General features: G+C 44.7%; 1 protein-coding gene across 2 annotated transcripts; it reads right to left on the bottom strand.

Moving 5' to 3' along the window:
- Positions 1 to 1,261: 1,261 nt before the first annotated feature.
- On the bottom strand, positions 1,262 to 17,914 carry Popdc2 (popeye domain containing 2). 2 transcript variants are annotated; one of them, XM_048346702.1, is made up of 4 exons: positions 16,897 to 17,914; positions 12,687 to 12,795; positions 7,070 to 7,478; positions 1,262 to 1,739 (listed from the first exon to the last, which is right to left on the bottom strand). In XM_048346702.1, the coding sequence occupies exons 1-4, from the start codon at positions 17,385 to 17,387 to the stop codon at positions 1,654 to 1,656; spliced, it is 1,095 nt and encodes a 364-aa protein (XP_048202659.1). In that variant the 5' UTR covers positions 17,388 to 17,914; the 3' UTR covers positions 1,262 to 1,653. The 2 variants fall into 2 exon arrangements, with proteins under 2 accessions (XP_048202659.1, XP_048202658.1); XM_048346701.1 differs by having other exon boundaries at positions 1,675 to 1,739; positions 6,929 to 7,478.
- Between the last annotated feature and the right edge of the window lie 541 nt (positions 17,915 to 18,455).

Genomic DNA, 18,455 nt, shown 5'->3' on the forward strand with positions numbered 1-18,455 from the left:
TAACAACAACAACAACAAAAATCAAATCTTAATGCATACAAATGAGGAAATGGTTAAGAAACTAGAAAAAGCATTTCAAAATAGAAGATACTGATATAGACAAAAGACAAACCACAAAACAGAAACAGAAAAGATTTTAACCTTATTATTCATCATTATATTCCCTTCTATTATTCCCCTTATAGCACTGGGGGAAAGAAAATTGGAACCACAATGATACGCTACTAATATGTTTATACGTCTAAAATGAAAAACAAAACAAAACAAAAAAGACAAAAACTCCTGTGAGGAAGACAGGACACTCTCTCTTACCACTAATGGGAGTAACTCGGCAGTCACTTAGGAAAGCATGTGGCAATATTTACTACAATTGGATATGGATGCACCCATACCCGTCATTCCCGTCCTAGGGACACACTCAAGCAATGTGCACCTATGCACATGTACAAAGGTACCCCAGTAGCACCTTTAGTAATCACCCCAACCGGATGCTACCCAAATGTCTAATATTAGTAGAGGCGATAAATACATTGTGGCTTATTCATCCAGTAGAGAACTGTACAGTAATAGGAGTGAATTCACTAAAAGAGAGAGAGACCCAGCTATGATCTGATGGTGACAGAAATGGGGTGAGCAAAATAAATATTTAAGAACTATTTTAAGTCATTGTTTTAGGGGTAGGTATTATACCACATTAGATAACTAGAATATATATTGAAGTATGTGGGGAACACAAGGAAAATAGAATGTATTCCATTTATGAATCCACTTTTACATGTCTAAGGAAGGAAATCAAAGTAGCTAAGTACATAAATTCCTTCTAAACATTATTATTTTTTGTTTTGGTTTGGTTTTTTTGCCAGTCCTGGGGCTTGAACTCAGGGCCTGAGCACTGTCCCTGGCTTCTTTTTGCTAAAGGCTAGCACTCTGCCACTTGAGCCACAGCGCCACTTCCAGCCGCTTTCTATATATGTGTTGCTGGGGAATTGAACCCAGGGCTTCATGTATAGGAGGCAAGCACTCTTGCCACTAGGCCATATTCCCAGCCCTAAACATTATTATTTAATACTTAGTAAAATAGTAAAATAAGATAGTAAAATAAGAGATTTGTAAGCTGAACTTAAAAGGCAAAACAAAGTTCTTAAATGTCTATTTCCATAAGATGAAACATAATTGGGAAGTAAGACAACCACCAGAAAACATACTTCTTGGCTAGCTGACACCATGGATCCTTTCAGACAATTCATTGAAACAAAGCAGGGAAAGTTGCTGTGTGGTTTATTGAGAGCTTTGTAGGTGCAAGGGCCCATTGTGAGCACTTGACCTATAGCAGCTCATGTTATCCTGGGAGGGGGATTTTGAGTTCACTTGACAGACAAGGCTCAGAGATTATGCAACTTGCCAAGATTCTGCAACCTGGAGGCCAGCCTGATGATTTTGGATGCCTTCTCCTAAGGAAGTTTCACAAAGGTGAATTTCTCCTTGTCACTCGGAGCTCTTGGCATTGTAGTAGTATGACATCTGGTGTCCACTCCCACCTTCCCTGGGAGCCTTCCTGTGGGTAAGAGGAGGTGCATGCGTGTAAGTGAATGTTCCGTGAATGCAGAAGAGCTGTCCTGGCCAGCCACAGCTTAGTCAACAGTCCAGTGATACTTAAAGTTCAGGTGTGTGGATCGGAGCCAAAGGGACCCGTCCCCTGGATATAACTTGAGAGGAGATCTGGAGAGGGGTTCTAGAAACTGTAGAAAGAGAAAGAGGAAGGATTTCAGTACTGGACCCACATAACCTGTCTAACTTAACAGGGTTCTTTTCAGATTTTTTTTAATCTCTAATAAAAAAAATCTCTACCAATTCCAGATTTTTTTAAGCTAATGCTCTACTACCTAAGCCACAGATTTACTTCTGGTGTGTGTGTGTGTGTGTGTGTGTGTGTGTGTGTGTGTGTGTGTGTGTGTGTGTGTGTGTGTGTGATTAACTAGAGACAAGAGTCCCATGGACTTTTCTGCCCAGGCTGGCTTCAAACTGTGATCCTCAAATACCAGCCTACTGAGTAACTAGGGTTATAGGCATGAGCCACCAGTGCCCAGCCCAATTCCTAATTTTAACTGTACCCAATGTCTGTAAAACAGAACTAGAAGAACAAAGAATGAGCTGAAAGCTGCAGGGGTCGCTGGGAGGGAATCAAGTAGCCAGTCCACTGCCTGACTGACTTAAGTGGCCTCAGGCAGCAGAGGTAGCCTACCAGAGTGACCCCAGTGCCTGCCAGGCCTCTTCAAGATCAGGGTTTCTGTTCCAGTGGTTTCTTTCCTGTTCCAGGAGTCTTTGCAGTGGTTCTGAGAGAAAAGTGCTATTATTCACATTAAAGTTATTCACCAAAGCACCCATGGTCCCTTCTCAGTCACATGGTAAGACTGAAGTCTGTTTCCTTCCAGACCAGAAATTGAGAAGCACCTGAGGTACAGCCATTGCTTGGCCATGCAGGAGCTAAGAATCTAGATAGGCTCTCTCCAGGCCTCAACCTTTGGGTTTTGCTTTTTTGGGTACCAGGGGAGTTTAGCCATCTCTTTCCCTAACTCAGCCTACCACCTTAACAACAGTCTCCACAGGTCTTCCTTCACTAAACATCTCCATTGTGTAAGAGACACAGGGTAGACATGGCAAAGGCTGCCCACAGCAAGTGGGAAATCCAAGTGAGATTAGGGGTCAGGGTCAGAGTCAGGGGTGGGGAATCTGCCAGGAAGATCCTATGTGATACAGTATTCCCTGGCACTGTTTGGGCTTGTACAAGAAGCAACACCATTTTTGTTTGCTTTTGTATACCACCAGACTAATTACTGTGTAATCCTCAGACAAGAGCTCCAGTAGAAGCGTTGCCTTGTCCTTCAGTTGTGTTGGTGTGAGAATCAGGACTGGGTCAGGGTCATTCCTAACAAAGCAGAACTCAGCCAACTTCCTGCCTCTTAGGTAAATGTTGTGTGCTGGGACCAATAGTAAAGAGCTTGCCATTTTGGTAACTTGGTAAGCCAGGAGGTAGATGGTGAATTATGCCCTACTTAAATAAGGACACTAGTAAATTCCTGGCAACCACCAAGTTGCCTATTTTATATGAATTTATTAAAGGAATAACTGTTAGCCATGTGCTGGTGATTCATGCCTGCAATCCTAGCTATTCAAAAGACTAAGATCTAAGGATCATGGTTCAAAGCCAGTCCTATCAGAGAAGTCTGTGAGGCTCTTGTCTCTAATCAATCACCAAGATGCTGGAAGTAGGGCTGTATGGCTCAAATGGTAAAGCGCCAGCCAGCCTTAAGCAAAAAAGCTAAGTGACAGCTCTCAGGCCCTGAGATCAAACCCCAATACCCCCACAAAGCAAAGCAAAGTAAAACTAATAAGGAGTTGGATGATAAGAAGCTGAGCAAACCCAAAAACCACAATTTCAGAAAAATATCTCAAGTTCATTTAACCCATGGTCTTAAGACTAAATAGAAGACCTTTGAAATTTGGTCAATTTGATCATGATTTCTTTTTGAAAGCATTTTTTTCTTTCATGAACCTTGTTCTGATGTAAGACTTTTTTTTTTTTTTTTTTGCCAGTCCTGGAACTTGGACTCAGGGCCTGAACACTGTCCTTGGTTTTTTTTTTTTGCTCAAGGCTAGCACTCTGCCACTTGAGCCACAGTGCCGTCTCTGGCCTTTTCTATATATGTGGTGCTAAGGAATCGAACCCAGGGCTTCATGTATGCAAGTCAAGCACTCTTGCCACTAGGTCATATTCCCAGCCATGAACCTTGTTCTGAAAGCCTGAACTGTGGTTTAAAAGTGAACTGAATTTTTAAATCTTCCTCTCTATTACTTAAACAAACAACACCAAAAAAACCCAAACAAACCAAAATCCACTTGCTCTTCTTGTGCTACAAAGGATTGGACTTTAGACAGTAAGTTATGTTAGCCGTGTTCTTGTATGAGTCTCAAAAAAAGCTGAATTTGGCATGTAATAGGTGGTATTAATGACTTGGTGGTTGAGCGGTGATCTTTCACATAGAATATCTTCACTGCTATCACATGGCAAAGGACAGAATAGAGGAGACTTCTAATCAAACAGGACCACTGCCCCTAGGAAGAACAGACTTTTTTTTTTTTTTCCAGTAATGGGGCTTGAACTCAGGGCCTAAGCACTGTCCCTGGCCTCTTTTTGCTCAAGGCTAGCACTCTGCCACTTGAGCCACAGCGCCACCTCTGGCTTTTTCTATATATGTGGTACTGAGGAATAGAACCCAGGGCTTCATGAATACGAGACAAGGACTTTTACCACTAGGCCATATTCCCAGCCCAGAAGAACAGTCTTAAGGGACCAGGAAAATGAAAGTGAAATATGGCAGAGTTCTTGCTGAAAAACATGTAAATGTCCTAGGACTTGTGTCTTTCCCTTATCTGAAAATTTCATTTTTTGCCTTCTTACCTCAGCTAAGAAGGCTCTTATGGAAAGAAAATCCAACAATTCAGTGAAGAAAGCAAGAATTCAGTGAGGCTATGATTTGCAAAATCACAGAATTGCTGAGTCTCTGAGCCAGACAAAGAAGTCAGAGTTTTGAGTTCCCAGTTCCTGTTTCTTTCTTGATGGCCATTTTGTCTGCTTCCTGATGTTCAGAAAACATTCTTGAAAATGGAAATTTTTACATCTTCACTTGTGTGTGTGTGTGTGTGTGTGTGTGTGCACGCTAATCCTGAGGCTTGAACTCATGGCCTTAATCTCTTACTGTGGATTTTTGCTCACAGCAGAGGCTCTACCATTTGAGTCATGCTTTCAATTCTCTTTTTCTTTTCTGGTTAATTAAAGAGTCTTGCATTTGTCTGTACCAGCTAGCTTCAAACTACAATCCTCAGGTCTCAGCTTCCTGAGTAGCTGGGTTTATAGGTGTGAGCCATTGGTGCCTGGTTTTCTTTTTAGTTAGAGAAATAGGTACTGATGTTGAAAGTGTTAGGATGAAAAATTAGTAAGATAGAGAAAGGTGTGGCATTTCTCACCTATAATTCCAGCACTGGGAAGTGGAGGCAGAAGGATTTTAAGTCCAGAAGATAGAGGTGTGAGGTGATTTGGGATGAAAATAAAGATAAAGCAGTGCCAGAAAGTAGACAAAAGAACAAGACAGCCAGAGAGATTAGTTCATGAACAGTAAGCCAGGAAAGGAAGACAGGACAAATGGGGAGGAGAAGAAGAGGGACATGTAAAAGCCACAAACAGAAGCAACCGAGGACTGGGCAGAAGTCAGAAAGGAAGAAAATAAATGAACCAGGGAGAGAAGGAAACTGAGAACAACACAAGGAAAGATCTCTGTGAGTTTATAAGGGAGTGCAAGGTAGGAAGGTGTACGATACACAGCAAGGGACCTATAGGACATTCTGCTGAGCATGGACAGAGGTATCCAAGTAGGAGAGTGAATGAATGGCAGCACCATGGGGAGAGGAGGGGAAGACTGAACAAATGGAGAAAGCCAATCAAAGAGACTGTGAGTCTCAGAGCCTTGGAATTATGCCAGGATCAGCTCAACTATGGGTGCCGGGGAGATGAAAACACCACATCTCCAAACCCCAATATCTGCTATCATTCATTTCTCTGGCTTCTCTCATCATGCCTGCAACTTAAAAAAATCCATAGACATTTGCTCATTTATTTTGTAACCTCTGTAAGTCTTCCTCACCAGGCAAATTCTTTGAGAAATCTGCTAGTGTTTCCCAAAGGATGGTGGGGTCTCTCTACACCCTCTTCACTTCACATGCTTTTGGAATTGAGAGTTGGGAGGGGGGGGGATTTTCCTCAGGAAAAGCCAGCCTCCACTATGGTTGGGGTAGAGTCCCAGAGGAAAATGTCATACAACATGGCGAGAGCAGTCGGGGGAACATGAAAGCAACTTCCCAGAACTACTGATTATGGCCTTTCTTGTACACAGTCCTGGGAGGGAAACCCTGCCCACTCCATTCTGGGGGACCCTCCTGGATTCAGGCCCAGCCCACCTCCCCCATGAACAGGGTGCTGGGAAAGCCAGGCTGTCCTATCCCTGGTTAACAGTAATGTTAACCAGAGCAGCATGTAGCCCTCTGCCCAAGTAACCCACGTATCTCCATCAGGCAAGAGGAAAGCAGGATGGGACATTCTCCTTCCAGAACTAGTAGCCTGCCATTATGAGCTGCTTCAAAACGTGCCACTTACAGAGATTTCCAGCTTATTCAGGCTAAACAGCTGCTTTCCAGAACTGATTGAATGCCAGGAATACAACAAGAATAGAATCATGCCAGCATTTTTATTTTTATTTTTTTGTGGTACTGGGCCTTGAATACTATACTTTAGCTTTTTCACTCGAGACTAGCACTCTATCACTTGAGCCATACCCCCACTTCTGGCTTTGGTGGTTAATTGGAGAATCTCATAGACTTTCCTGCCTGGCTGGCTTTGAACTAGCATCCTTAGATCTCAGCCTCCTGAGTAGCTAGGATTACAGATGTGAGCTGCTAATAGTGGACCAAGCAGCATTCGTAGTCCTCTGAATGTCCCAAGATTGTCTGTCACAAGGCTGTAGAGTGGATGCCTAACAAGCATAAGGCCCCGAGTTCGAACCCTAGTACCACCACATCATTTTCATCACTATCATCATTATCCATACCATAAACAACATCCCTTTAGTCTCATAGGTAGCCTTAGCAATTAGCACAGTCTTGGGGTGGGGAGAGAAGCAAGCCACAAGACCACTCAAAATGTAACCAGCCCATTTTCCCAAATGCAATTCATGCTCTCCATGCACCCAGAGTGAGCTGTGAGCTGGGTTAGCTGAGTTCTGAGAGTCCTCGGAGAGGAGCTGATCCATGCACCGTGTAAGCATAGTTAAAGCCAGCCTCTGGTGGAGACAGGTGGCAGCACCTTCCGTGTACTTACATGGGGTCCTGAGCCGGTGCCCGTGCCCGTGTTAGTTCTGCCCTCACCTCATGTACTCCCCATCACTCCTATAATCCATAAATGACTCTGATTCTGACACCTCCTCAAAATCCTCCAGCACCAGACTGGTGGAGTCCTCACCCAGGGGGCTGCTGTCCGGCCTGGGCGTCCTAGCCCGGGGCACATGTGCAGGAAGGGCGGTGGAAGCCAGCGGGGATGAGCAAGGAGGTGACGGCTGGACAGAGGGGGGCATGGCCTGAGCAGGGAACAAGACTGGCTCAGGAACTTCCTCATCTTCCTTCTCTGACTCTGGCCCTCCATCCGAGGGGGAAGGACCCAGGACATGGTAGAGGCTGGGGAGGCGGATGTCGAAGCGTAGCCCAAACTTAGCAAAGAGCTTGTCATTGAGGGTGTAGAGCTTCTCCGAGATGTCATAGCCCAGCAGGGCAGAGAAGAGGCGGGAGATGTATCGCTCTCTGCTCAGAAGAAGGTAGAGGCTTTTGCGGGGCCAGGAAATGTAGCTACATTCAGTCTCGGCAGTCAGAGTGACCTGAGGATGAGGGAACAGGGAGGAGAAGTTTAGACGGCAAGTGCATGAATGTGTTCATGCTGAACATGGGGGACATGTGGCTACCTGGCAGAGCGTTATGGTCCATACTTTCATTGAAATACCATTCATGACTTGCCTGGAGGAGGTCCAGTGATGACTTCTATCTGTGAGCACTGAGAGGGGCACATCAGGAGATGTGATATCAGGAGCTGGGCTCAGCCACTTGCTGACAGGCCCATCACCTTCTGGAGGCACCTTTTCTATATTCTGTTTCTTTAGCTCTCATACACTTTCATGGTGGATACCAATAATAGTTCCCAAAGGCTATGAAATAGAGCGTGCGTGTGTGCGTGTGTGTGTGTGTGTGTGTGTGTGTGTGAGTGAGAGAGAGAGAGAGGAGAGATTTGCTAGTGTTCTGAAGAGAAGTCAAAATGTTTGCTTAAGATGAAGAACACTATACTCTATTTTCCATTTGTTTATGCACCTAGGAATTTCTAAGCACTTACTGTGTGCCTATGATATAAAACTAACTTGCCCTTTATAAGACAAACCAGCAATGGCATTGCTCTGCATGCAGTAGATACTTAAATTCTGTTTATGATAAAGCTGGGAATGAAATGAAGATATGCTTAGGAGGCCAGGAATGAGTAATGTGATCAGCCTGAGTACTGTGGGCTGACAGGGTTTACGATGTGCACTTGTGGATGGAGACAGTGGGAATGATGATGGTGATAATGATGATGATAACAACTAACATTTATTAAAAATAGTAACTGTGAGGGGTTGGGAATATGGCCTAGTGGCAAGAGTGCTTGCCTCACATACATGAAGCCCTGGGTTCAATTCCTCCTCACCACATACATAGGAAAATCCACAAGTGGCACTGAGCAAGAAGAAGCCAGGGACAGTGCTCAGGCCCCAGGACTGGCAAAAAAAAAAAGTAACTGTTAGCCAGGCATCGTACTAAGTGCTTTGAAAGGATTATTAAGTTAGAGGTAGGTCTGACTTTCCAAATGATCTTTATGTGAGAGACAGAGAGAGAGAGAGAGAGAGAGAGAGAGAGAGAGAGAGAGAGAGAGAGAGAGAGAGAGAGAAAGAAAGAAAGAAAGAAAGAAAGAAAGAAAGAAAGAAAGAAAGAAAGAAAGAAAGAAAGAGAGAGAGAGTTGATTCCATGCTTGAATTCAGGGGCAAGAAGCTATCCCTTAGCTTTTGCACTCAGGGCTACCATACTATTGCTTGAGAAATTTCTGGCATTTTTCTGGTTTATGGAAGTAAGAGTCTCCCTGGTTTATCTGCCCATGCTGACTTCCAAATACAGTTCTCAGATCTCAGACTCTTGAGTAGCTAGGATTATAAGCATGAGCCACTGCTCAGATTTTTATTAGATTATTTTCTGTTTTTTTTTAATTCCTTCAATCATTGCCCCTGTTAAGGTCCTGTTGCTGATGACATCAGTGTGCATGCTGATTGGTCAGTTAGCACGAACTGATGGAGGTTCCTTCTCTTTAATACACTGACTTCATTGGCATACAGGATGTCATACTCACAAAACAGCCTCCTGATTTCTCCCTTTCAGGTTCCTTCACTGCTTTACTTTTTTCTCCCAGCTTCTTAACACTGCAGTGTCCATTCCTGAACCCCATCTTGGTCCATACTCATCCTCTAAGTGATCTTATCCCATATACTAGTTTTAAATATTGCGGGTATACAACCAACTCTCAAAATTATAAGTCAAGACTAGAATATCCACCTGCTTTGGCAGCATTCTCCATTGGCTGTCCACGGAAGATGAACATTTCAGGCAGGGCCTTCTATTTCTCCTGTCTAACTCTAACTGCAGCATTCCTTAGCTCAGCGGACCAGCTCCAGAATCTTCCCAATTGTCTCTTTCTCTCATATCTTACATCCAGTTCATTAGGAAACCCTTTTGGCTCTGTTCAGAAAATATGTGCTTTGACCCTTGCAAAATCTGTGTCCTCTATCACCTCTTCAGCTTCTTTTCCTGCTCATCTCTTTCCTACTGGCTTTTCTGTACTTCAAGCATACTAGTCACACCTCAAGACATTTGCTCTTACTCCTTCCTCTCATCTCATAAGTTCTTCTCCAAATACCCAGAATTCACACTGCTTAAATGGCAACTTTACTTAAAATTACAACTACCCCTTTACATTGCTCTATGCTCTGTTCTCTTGTTTAAATAGCAGTTATTGCCCTCTAACAAAGCACATAATTCACTTGTTTGTTATGTGTGTGGATTAATTTTTTTGTTTTTCTGACTAGATTGTAAAATACCAAAGGGCAGGGACCTTCATCTATGCTGTTCACTGATATATTTCAAGCACCATTAACAGTGCCTATAAAATGCTTAGTAAACATTCCTGGAAAATGAACTAGTCAAGTGAAGACTATACTCTTGTATGTCACAAAACAATCTAATGACATTTTGTCGAGTTCTGTACAAATTTCTTCCCCAAAGGGGCTCCAGAAATCTGCTTCTGGATCACTTCCCATATGCATATGGGCATGTCTCTAAGTGTTGGCAAGTATCGAGTGTTTTCCTTCATACTCAGGCTGATAGAAAGGACTAAATGTGATGCTATGTGAAACTAGGACTTGCGTCCAGGAAAATGGAGTGCAGATTAGAGGAATGGGGATGATTTCTATGAGAGTCACAGGGCCAGAAGTTAGCAGATCTAATGTAATTGACTTGCTGAGGGCTGTGATGGAATGTTAACTGCTTTGTGTTAAAGACTATGGGGATTTTGACTTAGGCAGTCACTGTTGATTTCTATCAGTCAACAAAAACACTGCAAAAGGCAAGCCCAGGATGAGCTATAACTTGGGACAACATAAGACCCCAGGGGGGACCTATCTGCAAAGAGGAAATGGGACTTTACACTGCCAATAGCAAATGTGGGATCCTATCGCTTCCAAATGAAGTGCACACTAAAAATATAAGAGAGGAATATGATCGTATTCACATTCCAGGCTGAGAGGCCATCTGGGGTTACAGCCTTTCCTCTAGACCATAACTCAGAGGAGGATTTTGGGCATCCCACCTGCTCTTCTCTGTCAGTGTCACAGGCTGGGTCCAGCTGGCTCAGGACCACTCAGCCCTCCTGGACAACCTCAGGGAGTTCCCAGAGGATTCTGACGGGCCCATCAGAGAGGGTGGAGATGTGTGGGGTAGAATGGGAATATGAATGAAGGGGTCTGTGGCTGGCAATCCTGGCTGTGGGATCAACAACACCTCTCAGACTCTATCACCACAGAGCCAACTGTCAGGGTGGGGACGGAAGCAGGCCCAGCCAAGTGGCACTGCTTGGTATGTGTCTTTTCCGGGCTTGGCTTATATGTTGGCTCAGGGACTCCTTGACTGAAGTGGTAGGAGATACATGGAACCCTGTGCCAACATACTATTTGGACAGGGGGTCTGAAAGGATGTGTGTGTGTGTGTGTGTGTGTGTGTGTGTGTAAACTCCACTCTTCTGGTGGCCTTCCCACTTTGTAACAAGAGTGCAAACAGTAGATCCATACTACATCTTAGCTTTGCAATTTTTAAGATAAGCATAATGATGTTTTAGTGCCTTAGTACCCTCAGCTGTAATAGTGCTAATAACAACAACAACCAATAATAATAATAATAACAATAATGTCTATCCAAGATTTGTGTGAATCAATGAGGCAATGTATTACACAATGCCTGCCTCATGCTAGCCATCCAGCAAAGGAAGTAAACAAATCTGAAAGCTTGGAAGAAAACAGAAGAAGACTAAGAAACCAGGCTCCCTATTTGGCAGGTGCAGGTGAGGGGTCTATAGAGTTCTATAGGGTATCAACTGACCACTAGCAAGACAGCTTAGTAAACCTTTCTTAAATATCTCCAACATTCCTAGGATTGTCCTTAGGATCCTGGGGTTGGAGAGAAGGAGAAACCCAAATCTTTAAGGAATTCACCCATGCGGAAGACAGAAAGAAACCCAGACCATCAGAACAGAAAGCAACAAGACAGAGTAAGCTTAAGCCAAAGGAGCAACACACTATAAGGGTATTAGCTGTGGACCTGGGCAGATTCCACAGAGGAAGGGGTGTGCCGGGATCTCTTATCTAGGAGTGGAAATCCATTTCAGATAGAAAGACCAAGTAGTGGCCAGGGCATGCAGTTAAATACCAATGTTGTGAAATTGGAGAAATATTAGTGGCTAGTTATGGCTAGTAAGAGCAAAGGTATAGGGATGGGAGGGCTGGAGCTAGAAGGGCATCTGCTTTGCCCTCAAAAGCCAATGTGGCCCCCCATGGCTCACTGCCCTCCCTGCAGGCCCATTCTCAGGGCATAATCTAGGAAATCCCCACTGTAGAGTTGTTCTTGGGGAAAAAAATCCCTGGCCATACATAGAAGTGTACACTCCCAGCCCTACCTGGAAGTGCAGGTTGCCCTTGACAGGACGTAGGCCTGGCTGATCCCATAACCCAACAGCTTCCTAACCCCCCAGTCCCCTGCCTTCTGTATCTGCCTTTGTATCTCAACTCTGTTTGGTGGTGCTTGATGCCCTTCTTCAGCAATGCTTAAATTCTTATCTGATCTGTTGAGGTCTCTGTCCCCTATCTTCTCTTTGATCTATCTTCTCTTTGATGCTTGATCTATACTAACAGAGATGTGACAGAGATCTCTTTAAGTTACTCTCCAAGGGCTGTGGGTTGGTTTTTGGTTTTTTTTTTTCAATTTTGTGGGCATCAAAGTATGCTGAAAGAGGGCTGGGGATATAGCCTAGTGGCAAGAGTGCCTGCCTCGGATACACGAGGCCCTAGGTTTGATTCCCCAGCACCACATATACAGAAAACGGCCAGAAGCGGCGCTGTGGCTCAAGTGGCAGAGTGCTAGCCTTGAGCGGGAAGAAGCCAGGGACGGTGCTCGGGCCCTGAATCCAGGGCCCAGGACTGGCCAAAAAAAAAAAAAAAAAAAGTATGCTGAAAGAGTTCTAGGCACAAGAATGACATGCCTACCACTCAAAGACCAGAGCTGTCCTGTTGTGCCTGCCCTCTAGCTTTCCAGTCATTGTTCCTGCAGACAAGTAAGTGGCCATACCCTCACCCCAACCATCATGCTGGCAAGCGATAAAGGACAGATGTGAGAGGGGAAGGCCGTGGCAGCTGCGGTTGGGTTGCAGAAGGACAGGTGAGGCAAGGCTGCATGTGGCTCCTTCTTACCTGGAAGGTCCCCTCCTCTGAGGGATGCAGCGATTCCCATTCAGGAGAGTCCATGAACTGGTATGGAAAGATGTAGTGCAGAAACTGCCCATCCTGACTCACCCGAACCCTGTCAAAAAGAGAGAAGAGAGAGATGGTGTGGGAGAGGGAACTGGCTGCCCAAATCTCCTTCACTGAAGGCATGTGTTGCAGGCTATTACAAATCACACAGAATAATTCCTCATGGAAAGCGTGAGAGAATCCAAAGCAGGAGCTGTCTGTTTAACCAGGCATGTCATTGAAAACGGAGACTTCCTGAGTCTTCTTTCCCTCCTTTCTTTACCCATAGTTCTCAGTTCCTGGCTGCAAGATGGAAGTCTGGGGTGGGAGAACTTCAAAAATCCCCCAGGCCCAGAGCAATCATCCCAGAGCAATTAAACAGAACTCTGAAGGTGGAATCTGGCATCTGTCTTTGAGGATTTCCTAGGTTAGAGGAAATCCCAGGCACATGAATAACTGGCCTCAAGTCAGTGTGATAAGTGTTGTGGACCAGGAGCCTAGAGAGGGAGAAAGACTGGTCTCTGACTACGACAAATTTCTCAGAGATGTAGATCATCTAGCTGAGTTTCAAAGGATGATTAGGCTGTTAGGAAGCAGATAAGGGATGGACAAGATCTGGGAACTCTGTTCTCTAGTATCTGCTTTTTATTTTTATTTTTTCTCATCTTCTACAGTGCTAAGAGCTTTAAATGGACAGCTACACAGCTAAATACTGTGTCCCTTGCTGCTAGTGATAGCTGAGGTGTTAAATTTGGACTAAGGGGATAATCCGAAATCCCAAGTTGAGTTTTTTATCAATGTCTAGATATAGATGTGTGCATACAAATCACCAAGAGATTACTGCCATAACTACCTTTCATCTGATCACTACCTAAAGAAGGAAGGCAAAAGAGGGTGTAGGTCTCAAACCAGGCTAAGAATGGCAGAAACACACTTGGACTTAAAAAACTGGGTGATAAACCAAGACTGTCCCAGAAACACTCCCCTGAGAAACAAAATGACATGGAGAATATGAAGTGCTGACTTCAGCTGGACTTCTTCCCCTCAGGCCTCAGCTTAAACACTCTATTCCACAGAAAGTCTTATCTGAACTCCTCAGAAGACACACATTGGTGATTCACTGGGTATGCTTTGAATTACTTCACAGAAAACCATAGCTGTAAGCCAGGTGCTGATGGCTCATGCCTGTCATACTAGATACTCAGGAGGCTGAGATCTGAGGATTGAGGTTGGAAGCCAGCACAGGCAGTAAAGTCCCTGTGGGACTCCTCTCTCCATTGAAATCACAGAAAAAGCTGGCACTGTGGCTCAAATGGTAGAACTCTAGCTTGAGTAAAAGGAACTCAGGGTGAGCACCCAGGCCCAGAGATCAAACCTCAAGACAAGCAAAAAAGAACAAAAAGAAAAATATAGCCCTGATATAGTATCACAATAATAATTGGCTGGGACCTCTTTGAGTACCATGCAGTATTTTTCACACCTATTGCCTAGTGTTTTTGTTGGTCATGGGGCTTAACCTCTGGGCCTAGCGCTGACCCCTGATCTCCTCAGCTCAAGGCTAGTGCTCTACCACTTGAGCCACAGTCCCACTTCCTGTTTTATTTGGAGATAAGAGTTTCTCTGACTTCCCTGTCTGGGCTGGCTTTGAACCGCAAATCCTCAGATCTCAGCCCCCTGAGTAGCTAGGATTATAGGTGTGAGCCAGGGCACTTGGCCCTAGCGTTCTTATCTATAGGAGGGAGGAAGAATCGAAGGAAGAAACAGAAAATGAGTGAACAAACTGATTTGTGTGTTGCCCTAAAGGAAGATCAAAAGCTCAAGGAAATCTTATGTAAGAAAGGAAGACTTTGGGAGAAAAGGAAGCTGTCAAGCACCCAGCAGCTCTTTGCATCATCTCTCTGGGTAAGGATCCCCATGAATTGTATCCAGGGATACTATCTAACTTCTACTGAGCCTAAAAGGCTCACTGAAACCATTTCAACTGCCTTTATCATCCTTTATTATCTGTCTTTTCTTCTTTCTTGGTCTCAGTGATGGATTGTGTCTTCACATGAATAGTTTAGAAAAAAGTTGGTTACCTGCTCAGGGGCTAGACAGGTGGGAGTTGGTGCTTCACATTTTCTAAGAGAGAAACTGCAAGGACAAGCCCAGCTTAAGCAGGTGACAGGCTTTGAGGAAGTCACTCTGTTCTCTGAGTCTTGAAAGGGACACACTGCCCTTTTAAAAACAAAACTAAAAAGATGTTTGAGGTTTGGGTAAAGAGCTCCACATGACAGCCTGGGTGCAACACCAGGAGTCTCACAAGAGAGTCCCCTTCCTGGTATTCAGTACCACATGCTAATCAGTTCAGGCTGCAATAATTTCCCCTTCAGATAAGAGCCCAGGAATAGGCTAGGAAGCCTCATTCTCCCTCATTCAACTTGGGAAACTTGGGATTGCATGAAAGACTGTCATGATCTCAAAGATAACAAAGCAACAACATTGTCCCATGATCACTTTCATATTTCTGACTTATGCCTTTTGTTTTTTGGTGCTTCTGGGGATTTTGTTTTTTGGTGGTTCAGGACCTTTTTATGCTAGGCAAGAATTTTACCACTGAGCTACACCCCTACCCCTTAACTTAGGCTTTTGTTGCTCAGTGTACTGGGAAGAACTATTCAGACAAGCCCTCCTTCTCCCTCAACAGGATTATGGGCACAGAGGAAATACTTTGCTTGTAAGACACTTGAACTGTATGATAATTACAATCTGCTTCCAGAAATGAGTGTGTACAGAGCAGAAGGGGACTTTTCCTGGTCTCCATTCCCTCCTTTAAGCAGAGAGGGCACAATAGCAAATAACATCATAGAGCTTAAAAATGAGCAGGTTCCCTACATCGCTTTTAAGTATGGAACTACAGCTAGCAAAAGTTTTGGATATAGTTACAATGGATAGTTGTTTTCAGATAATGTATAGTTTACAGATAATTTCACTTGTTTTGCCCTTTTAATTCCTTCCTAAATGATATGAAATATCTCTCCCTTCATAACTCACTCAACTCTTCTGAATCAAAAAAATAAGAAAAAAGTATATATTTATATATACCACTTTGGATCCTATAAAATAATACCCATATGTGCATCATTACTACTCATTATGTTGTCATACCATTATCATCATTAAGTTCATTCCCTTATGGCATAGGTAGCAGTCTTAGTTTCTGTCTTTTATTCCTTTCTTGGAATCAGAACTCTTGATCACTATTTTATTTTATTTTTTTGCCACATTCACAGTCTTGAGAAAGCTGGCAGGAATCAGGGAGGATGAGTTGTTTACCCTCAAGAGCCACTGAGGCAATATTTCAAAAAAACTCTATAAGTATTGCAGTGTACAGTACTTAGTCCCAGGGCCCTCCCTCATTAGATGTCACTAGCTGCCATTTACCTGCTAACCAGGTGGGCATGCACTGATCCAGATAGAGACCGCTGCTCCCAATATCTCACTGTCAGCGTTTTATAGAGGAGGCAGTGTCTCTGCCAAATCCTCATTGTGACAAAGGACATTATGGTGCTGTGGCCCTCGGCTTTAAATGCTTGACTTCTTGGTATACAAGACTCTTGATAGAACAATTGGAATGGAAAATGAACAGGAGGTGTATCCCTCCATACCTGTCTGTACACAGAATGGCTGGCTGGGCTTTAGATTCAGTACAGGACAAACACAAATAGGCTGCAGGTGACGCCCCATGAGGAAGAGGGGTTGCTGGGGCCCTCCTCTCTTTCTGGTTTTGTTCCTTGCACATAGTTGCTCATACTTAGTAAAGGAGGAAGGAAGGAAAAATGATTTTGTTGAAATGTCATTTCCAAAGTGTGTGTGTGTGTGTGTGTGTGTGTGTGTGTGTGTGTGTGGTTATTTCAACTCTGGGTTCAAGAAATGTTCACCCCACACTTCCTAGCCACAAGGGCTCAGACAGTCATTCTTACCAATCGAGAAGATACTTCATGATCTGGTCTCCTCTTGGAGAATCCAAAGACAGAGGAAGTAAACTCACTCATAGAAAAATCAGCTTGAGTTTGTTTGACTTGCCACATGAAAGGGGACATGAAATGGAAAGGGATGCTGGGAAATGAGAAGTGTAGTCTCGGGCTGGAAAAAAAAAATCCTCGGTAATGACAATGGCAGAGGAACTTACCTGCCGGAGAGCAGCAGGGACAGGCGGTTGATGGGTGTCTCCCCTTCCACAGCATAGTTCTGCTCCATGGCCAGAGTCAAGACCTGCTCCTGGCAGCAGTGAATGATCTCCTTGTAGGAGCACAGGGGAACCTGCAGGGGCAGGCAGAGCGTCTTATAGAGAAGGTCGAACTCCTCAGGGAGGGCATTCACGCGCAGGCGGTACACCTGATGTGCCAGCTGGAGCAGGCAAGCCACTGTCAACAGACAACTCCAGAAGACCACGTCCACTCCGCAGGCATCAAACCAGCCCCACAGCGCATAGCACAGATAGCCTGTGCCCAGTAAGCTAAAAAGATAGAAGCATCCATATACCCCACTGCCAGCCATGAGGCCGAAGAGCAGGATGCAGTTGGCTAGGTGGTAGACAGTGCCTTCCAGAACCTGCTTCCAGCCAACACACATTGGTCCCTGAAAGAGCAGCTGGACTACCGTGCTGCTGTTGGCGCTCATTGTTGGGGGTGTCTCAAAGCCTTGCACACACAGGAAACTCTGCAGATGAACGGAGCTGTCCTTCCAGGTGTCTTCTCACCTTTGGCTTCTCACCACCAAATCTGCCTTTGCCAGGAAGGATGCTTCTGGTGGCTTTGGGAATGGATGCCAGACATAGTCCATGGAGAAATAGAAAGGCAATTTTCTTCCTCAGCAAGGCTCTGGCTGTTTCTGTGGAGTGGTGCAAAACTCCCTTGACTCCAGGTTTTTTAGGATGGACCTCATAGTTGGTTCCTAGAAGAGAATATAAATTGTCCCCAGACAAAGGTAGACTGACAACTTCAGCTGTGTAGGGGAAAGCGGCCACATCCTGCTCTCTGTTCCGCAGCAGAATGACAGCGCCCAGCATGGGAGGCACACTTGTGTGCCATTTGGAATGCGTTCTCTCTGGCACCGGAAGAAAGGGTGACCCCGGGAGGGATACCATGTTTGGAATTGGAATCCAAGAGGTACTGGCAGTGAGAATAAACAGGCCAGGCACACAGGCAGACTGGCAGAGCACTTAACATACCTCCCAGAGGACAAGATAAGACCTCCGGTCAATGGAGGTGGCAGAGAGATTTCTTCTTCACCCTGCAGGCAAGACAAGGTGGAGAGAGAGAGAGAAGTCCCTAGGGGGAGGGCCAGAGAGCTCCCCTGAGGGAGCAGGGCAAATCAAAGCAGTGACATGCAAAACTAGTAGCAGATACAGGATCAAAGGTGAAAACTGGAAGACCTCTTGAAAGCTTTTATTAAGACACTGGGGAGGGAGGGGGAGCTGGGAGAGCTGGGAATATGGCCTGGTGGCAAGAGTGCTTGCCTTGTATACATAAAGCCCTAAGTTCGATTCCTCAGCACCACATATATAGAAAAGTTCAGAAATGGTGCTGTGGCTCAAGTAGCAGAGTGCTAGCCTTGAGCAAAAAGAAGCCTGGGACAGTGCTCAGGCCCTGAGTTCAAGCTCCAGGACTGGTCAAAAGAAAAAAAAAGACATTGAGAATAATCAATATTCATTTGTTTGATGTCCATTCAACAGAAATAGCTCGGTAA

The sequence above is a fragment of the Perognathus longimembris genome, chromosome 5 (assembly GCF_023159225.1).
Source record: "Perognathus longimembris pacificus isolate PPM17 chromosome 5, ASM2315922v1, whole genome shotgun sequence".
NCBI classification, from domain to species: Eukaryota; Metazoa; Chordata; class Mammalia; order Rodentia; family Heteromyidae; genus Perognathus; species Perognathus longimembris.

Bases quoted from the DNA above. Each gene is read 5' to 3' on its own strand.
- Popdc2 (XM_048346701.1), bottom strand. From the start codon at position 17,387: ATGAGCGCCAACAGCAGCACGGTAGTCCAGCTGCTCTTTCAGGGACCA. The intron at 12,796-16,896 runs GTAAGTTCCTCT...TCTTTTTGACAG, and splicing joins TCCCTGCTGCTCTCCGGCAG to GGTTCGGGTGAGTCAGGATG. The intron at 7,479-12,686 runs GTAAGAAGGAGC...CCTCATCCTCAG, and splicing joins CAGAGGAGGGGACCTTCCAG to GTCACTCTGACTGCCGAGAC.